The 6,681-nt window shown below is 37.0% G+C and overlaps 2 protein-coding genes across 6 annotated transcripts in view; one reads left to right on the forward strand and one right to left on the reverse strand.

Annotated features, from left to right (window-relative positions):
* LOC107712024 (calnexin-like) overlaps positions 1 to 934 on the forward strand; it is a 10,546-nt gene extending 9,612 nt beyond the window's left edge. Inside the window, exon 15 of the mRNA XM_016517147.1 lies at positions 475 to 934. Coding sequence (XP_016372633.1) covers positions 475 to 555 — 81 coding nt within the window. The 3' untranslated portion in view covers positions 556 to 934. The remainder of the gene's footprint in view (positions 1 to 474) is intronic.
* Positions 935 to 1,483: 549 nt separating this feature from the next.
* Positions 1,484 to 6,452, reverse strand: LOC107712029 (short coiled-coil protein A-like). Of its 5 annotated transcripts, none has more exons than XM_016517155.1 (4): positions 6,321 to 6,452; positions 3,244 to 3,315; positions 3,052 to 3,132; positions 1,484 to 2,853 (listed from the first exon to the last, which is right to left on the reverse strand). In XM_016517155.1, exons 1-4 carry the CDS (start codon positions 6,382 to 6,384, stop codon positions 2,711 to 2,713), a joined length of 360 nt encoding a protein of 119 aa, XP_016372641.1. In that variant the 5' UTR covers positions 6,385 to 6,452; the 3' UTR covers positions 1,484 to 2,710. The 5 variants fall into 5 exon arrangements, with proteins under 5 accessions (XP_016372641.1, XP_016372643.1, XP_016372640.1 ...); XM_016517157.1 differs by lacking the exon at positions 6,321 to 6,452 and adding an exon at positions 4,031 to 4,077; XM_016517154.1 differs by lacking the exon at positions 6,321 to 6,452 and adding an exon at positions 3,934 to 4,068.
* Between the last annotated feature and the right edge of the window lie 229 nt (positions 6,453 to 6,681).

Genomic DNA, 6,681 nt, shown 5'->3' on the forward strand with positions numbered 1-6,681 from the left:
GCTGTTTAAATTTTTTTATTTTTTTTTTTATTTGAATGATTCAATTCAATTTTAGTAAACTGGCAATTCTGACTTTTTTCTTAGAATTGTGAGATAAAAACTCACAATTGCGAGTAATAAAGTCCAGTTCTGAGGGGGGAAAAAATACATTTTCTGGCATTATCTCTGAATTATAATAATAACTGACAATTCTGGCTTTATAGCTTGCAATTGTGACTTTACATTCCACAATTCTGACTTTTATAACTCGCAATTGTGAGATTTTATCTTTTTTATCTTTATTAAATTGCGGCAGAAAAAAACTCGGTTACCTTTTTTTTTTAATTTTCATACAGTGGCGGAAACGGGCATCCATAGAAATCAGTACAAACACCGTGTGATTGTGCCATGTTTTGCTAGACTGAGATTTCAGTTTGCACTGATTATCTAGATCTACTGATTTGTTGTTAGACTGAAAGTTTTGGGTCTTTGCAGATGAAGGATGCCGGTGAAGGAATTCAGAGCACAGGAGAAGAACCTAAAGCTGTGAGAAAGAGACGAGTACGGAAGGACTGAAAATCCACATTTTCCCCATGTTTCTTCCTCCCTTCTCTCGTTCCTTTGCCTCTTTTTGCTGCATGCTTTCGGCAATATGTCATTCAGCATGCAAAAACCGGCAAACCTAGCCGCTCTCCTGAAGAGGTCATTCTTCATCCGACTGAACCTCGCCTCCCCTCTTTCAGTCTTCCGCTTAGTTCTTATCGGGTACAGTTGGGATTTAGATACAAAAGTCAGACCTGCTGAGTTTTAGCTCCAAGTTTTGCCTATTTCTTTTTCTTTATAGATTACAATTCATGTAGTACTGGGCCAGTGTTTCCCTACTAGTAAGTCTGAATACTGTGAAGGGAAATGTACAGTGGATATTTTAGAAAGACAAACTAGTTTATGATCACCTCAACGTTTCTGTTTAAGTTTAAAAAAAAAAAAGGGTTCAGTTCCTTGTGAGTTTTTAAGTTATGAGCTTTTTAACATGATCAAATCGCTCTGATCATATTTATTGTTTGTATCTTGTTTGAAAAATGATGCAACTGAGTTTAGATATAGGACTTTTTAATCTTGCATTCTACTGTCATTACCAGTTAGCAGGCTCTGGAGAAGAGCTCCCGTCAAACCAGGAGCCACCTTCACCAAACATCTAGGTCAGTGAAGTGCTAGGAATGCAAATCGGTATTGCTTTTTTGGCATGGAAGAAAGTCGTTACGCACAGTCAGAGCCAATCTCAGCTCAGCTCATACCACCATGTATGAAACCATTGAGCTTTGGAAGCAGACAGGTTGTTTTTCAAGTGATGAACAGTTTTGTTTTTCTGCTTTTTTTTTAGGTTGTGTTCAGCCTTACAAGGACAGCCTTTTGTTTACATGTTTGCAAACTGTTCATTGCTCTTGGAAATAAATATTTACTATAAATTTGTGCACCTTTGACATGACTTCACCAGGAACACTCGTTTGTGCAAAGGCAAAGTATTTTATTAAAGGCATAATTGTAACAAAATAAAATGTACACTTTCAGAACAGGCGGTACTTTACATCGGGTGCTTGCAAACATAAATTACACATGAAATTTTTCACAAAAATAATATTAAACAGACTGAGTATGTAGTGTTGTGGCAGATGCTTCAGTGTCATGTCAATAATTCATAGCAAGTGAAATTTCACATCAGCAATCTCTGAGCAAAGAGCAGAGCATCTGTCCTCATAAATGCCGCTTAAGCAGACACTTTGGAGCAATCAGATCAATATCACTCAGTAGACTCAACCTCACTTCAGTCTTTGAAAGCAGTAAAAGCTAAAATCCATTTATTTCATCCATTTTAAGTCCCTCAATCCAAAGGACATGACCACGAAGAGCAAACTCCAACACAATGCTGCAGTTTACACTGCGAGCCAGTTTCAACCAATTGATCCTGCTCAAAAGACGTCGGGTTTGTGCGCTAGTCATACCTTTTAAGATAAATCCAAGTATGAAAGCGAGTAAATGTCATTTGGTTTAGTCAAAGGCCTCTTATAATGTAACATATGAAGAGGTACTTTGTTTAAACCAGTGGGTCAGGAAATTACAGAAATTGCATACTTTCTGCACCAGTTGAGCAACTGGCATTAAGATAATTGCCAGTAACCTTGGTTTAAATTAGAAAAATCACATGCCAAGTGAGGGAGGACTAATTTAGGTTATCCATCCTTAGCCTTTTACATCATGCACTTTAGTTATGGGATGTCATGCACTTTCAAGAGAACATATCTGTGTTCAATCTTGCTGCACATTGTAAATGTTAGTAGTGGAAAGCCAAAAAAGCTGAAATTCAGCATAATTGTATTTTTAAAAGAACCTGACTTCAGCTGTCTAGTATTTAAAAAGGTTGTGAAGTCAATGAGAGGGTCTGAGATTGATTATGTACCTGCTAAATGAATTAAACAGGAGTGGTATCACACCAGCTCTGTACTTATCTGATCACAAACTGCATCAGGCATCCTGTTATATCTTGTAACACAGTTAGCTGACAGGGAAAGGCAGCAGCTCAGTCCATTCAAGTATTACCCATACCATGCTGAGAGATGCATCAGTAAATTGTACGACAAAATAAATACAAAACAAACAGCAGCTTATATGTATGAGCTAGTAGTTTGAATGCCGGAAAGAGGAGATGATGGATGAAGCAGACGTGACCCACACGTTATTTCCGTTTGCTTTTGGTGTCGGTGGTCTGAAACACGCTGGAGGCAGACATGAGGTTCTCGATGTACTGCCCGAGAACCTGGTTCTCCGATTTGAGCTTAAGGTTCTCCTCTTTCACCGCGTCCACACGCGCAGAGAGATCTAATGGAAACAGACAAAACACATTAGAGTGCATCACTTAGCTTTTTCCGGCAGCCATTTAGAGAGCCTGAGTGGATCAGAGTAGAATGATTAGAGGAAAAACAGAAACATGAGGGGTGTATTTTCAGTTACAAAACAGCAACAGTTAACCACTAAGACAATAGTTCTATATTAAACTGTACACTCAAAGACTTGAACCTTCAAGTGTGTGCTGTAGCTCCAACACTTGGTTTATGAGTCTCATCTTCTCCTCTTGCTCAACTTGATTCTCCATATCTCCTGAAAACACACATACACATCTGAAATTGCTCCAAAGCAACTTAAACTGAAGAAACACGCATTTTAACAACATGATATAACATGTTATACCAAACTGTGGGTGATATTTACCATCAATCTCACAGTTCATGGTGGTATACTGGTCTTCTGGTCTGAAGCTCAGGACTGTCGGTTCTCCGTCAGCTGTGAGAGATAGGCTATTATCAGTGTGATATAAAATATGCTTATAATACAAACAAGTAGTTGTGTTTTTGACATGTACAAAAGTAATTTCAAGGCATTCGTTGAAGTACCACACAAATAGCCTACAGTGTAAACTACGCCGTTTCAAGGTCCAGGCGCATCAAGATACGGTTACGTTAGCTATTGGCTAACACAACAAACCATCGCCTGACATAAAGAAATACAGTTCACAGAAAGATAAGATCACTGTCATTTACATTACATGCCTAAAACGTAACTATATTGCTATTAGTACTCGAGACATTACATTTTAACTTAGTTTTATTAAGTTTTAATTCATGCCGCGTCCAATCATCATCAGTCTCCATTGGTTCTCAGGCATTACAGGCCGCTAAGTACAGCAGCCTGGGTGCTAAGAGACTTGTTAGAAACAGCTTTAAATGACCCCGATAACAAAACTCAGTTAAACAATCAGCACAACTAATAAACTTGGTAAAGAGGCAATTAATTTTTATAAAAAAATAAACGCCGAGAGGAAATAAACATGATCCCATGTGATAATGAAGAACTTAAGTAACAAACACACACCAGCACACTGATACAGTCACACAGTCCTACCTGATATAAGACTAAATCGATCCGCGTTATTAAAGATGTTCAAAATTATTAAGTCTACAAAGCTGATGTCAAGGTAATGACACAGACCATCCGTTACCTCATCACTTCTCTTTCTCTCTCGCATTGCACTCACTACCGAAAAGCACCGACAGAGGGAGACAAAGCTCGCTATAAATATGAAGCTGGGCACAAAGCAATAGCATGCTGGTTACTGCATATTGCCTTCTATTTTTAAAGAATAGTATATGAAAAAGAATGCAGTATGCAACATAATAAACATTTCTCCTCAGAATATTTTTTGGTTAAAAATGAATTTAAAACATCCATATGATAGTATGCTACTTTGCTGTCACATAACCTCATAGAATCATTCTAATACGGATTATAAATAATTCTGGAAAAATCTGTCCCCTAAACTAAAACGCAACAAAACCAAACAGCCAAACATTCAAATATTAGGAATCAACTACATAATGATGAAAGATTTTGATGAATTGTGTTCTTAGGACTAGGGTATTTTTCATAAATACCAAGACGAGGAAAGATATCATATGTGTTTTACGTGTTAGCAATGCATCACTTACAATACTTGTGTGCCAAAAACAAAGTTTGAATAGTTTTTATGTTACTTTGCTTCATATATGTTTTTAATATTTACATTTTGTGGTTTATAATGGCAACATGCCCCATTTAATTTGACAACATGTCCAGCTATTGGGGCATGTTGTCACAAAAGGTCAACATATGTTATATGTACTGTTTCTGCATAACAACGGTTGTAATGTTCAAATGCTTTTTTTTTCTAGTAACAAGTGTGACAACCAGTCTGTACTCACCAACATCGTTTGTGTTCCTCACAAGAACTAAAGTCATAAAGGTTTGGAAACTACATCAGGGTGAGTAAATGATGACCGATTTTTCATTTTTAGGTGAACTATCCCTTTAAAATTGACCACTCAGAGTAGACGTGAGTCATCTGAAATATGCAGCCTTTGTTCTACTTACTGACTGCTCTGGCAGTAGCTATTCACACATGCTTACTGTGTATGTGAGCTCCCTGTACACAAGCACACACCTACTGCCTCTTGTGGAGGTTTCTGACATGTGTTGACACAGTGCCTCTCCATTCATTCCTGTATTTGGACAAGAAAACCACATGCTGCACAGCACTCAAGCATTTAGATACTTGCGTTATTGCGCTAACTTATAGCCTACTGCTGAAAGAATATACTTAATGCATCATTTAAAAAATGAAAGTGAAATAATTCTGGTACTTAATGTTAGTTGTCTTTATTATGTAAACACAATAATAACAATAATAATGATGATGATGATAATAATAAAATAATAATTGGGTATATGCACTTATTGAGTTCATGTTGTATTACTTTTGCGGCTGTTGATGTGGGGTGGGGTAAGATTTGAGCAGGTTTGGTGGTACGTTAAGGTTTAATGTTTGGCTATGGTCAGCCATGCAATTATAGATGCAACTACATAAAAGTATACCTATGTTATTACATGTGTTATTATTTTTATAAATAAGTACAGAGTAAAAACATGTATGTACACAGTAAGTGCAATGTTTCAAATTATTAATATAAATGTTAGTAGTACATAGTTTTTAAAGACAATATGAAGTGGGCAGTGTTACATCAGTATCACTGAGATACTGCTTTAGTTTTTGTATCCGGAGCAGATTTTCTTTCTTTCTTTTCTTTTTCTTTTTCTTTTTCCCCCAGAAATACTGCTGATCTTATTGCATTGCACTAAAACATACTGACATTTCTCATAGAGGGTACAACTTCCCCAAGTTTTTTTTTTATTTCTTTTTTTTATAATTTTTGGGAGGGATTTTTTCCCCCCACCTTGTTACACTTGTGGTGTTCCTGATCAAAAATGACCGGCCTACAAAAAATTGCTTATGAGCTTATGCCATATTATTACCAAATATTGGATTTAATCTTTTTATTAACTTGTTTTTTTTTTTTTTTCAATTAGCACAGGTTTTGTATTATTTTTGGAGTGTATTGATCATAGGCTTTATTGATCTGAGCTTATTTACCTCAGTTTTTGAGTGAAAATTGCCTTTTTTTTTGACCACAAATACTGCTTTTTTTCCCACACAACAACTGAGCTCAGATCAGTGAGGCCTATGACCAACAATTTCAAAAAAGCAATACAAAACCTGTGCTAACTGAAAGAAAACAAGTTGACCAAAAGATCGAATCCGAGGTTTGGTGTTAATATACTCTACCATAATGAGAGTGCATAATGTGCAACTGTGTGCTTCTATTCATGTACATTTCCCAGTTCTATCACTGAACTGTTTCCCGGACAAAGAGAACTGGTTTCAGATCAGCTTCAAGACAAGACAAGGCAAGTCTTACCTGAATCATCAGCTAGTGAGATGTTAGTAAAAGTCCCATCATCTTCATCCACGTCTCCCTCCATGACTGAGAGTGTTCGCAAATGTGAGTGTAGCTTATTAGCAAAACAACAGTTAAATAAGTTAAACTATATGTCTTTGAAAAGGTTCTTTTCTCTCTCTCTCTCTCTCTCTCTCTTCCTGAAACGCTGTGTAGTTTGTCCGGCCTTACCCTCTCAATTATTCACCATCACCACGGTTACCAACCAGACCTGTGTGGTAACTCAGGTGACAAAGCTGAAGCAGACTTTAGGGCGACGCCTGCTGAGAGATCCAAAGTTCACTCGTTCACTTTCTCAGATTACAGTGAGAACCCCCCCTCC

The sequence above is a fragment of the Sinocyclocheilus rhinocerous genome, unplaced genomic scaffold (assembly GCF_001515625.1).
Source record: "Sinocyclocheilus rhinocerous isolate Xijiao unplaced genomic scaffold, SAMN03320098_v1.1 scaffold658, whole genome shotgun sequence".
Taxonomy (NCBI): domain Eukaryota; kingdom Metazoa; phylum Chordata; class Actinopteri; order Cypriniformes; family Cyprinidae; genus Sinocyclocheilus; species Sinocyclocheilus rhinocerous.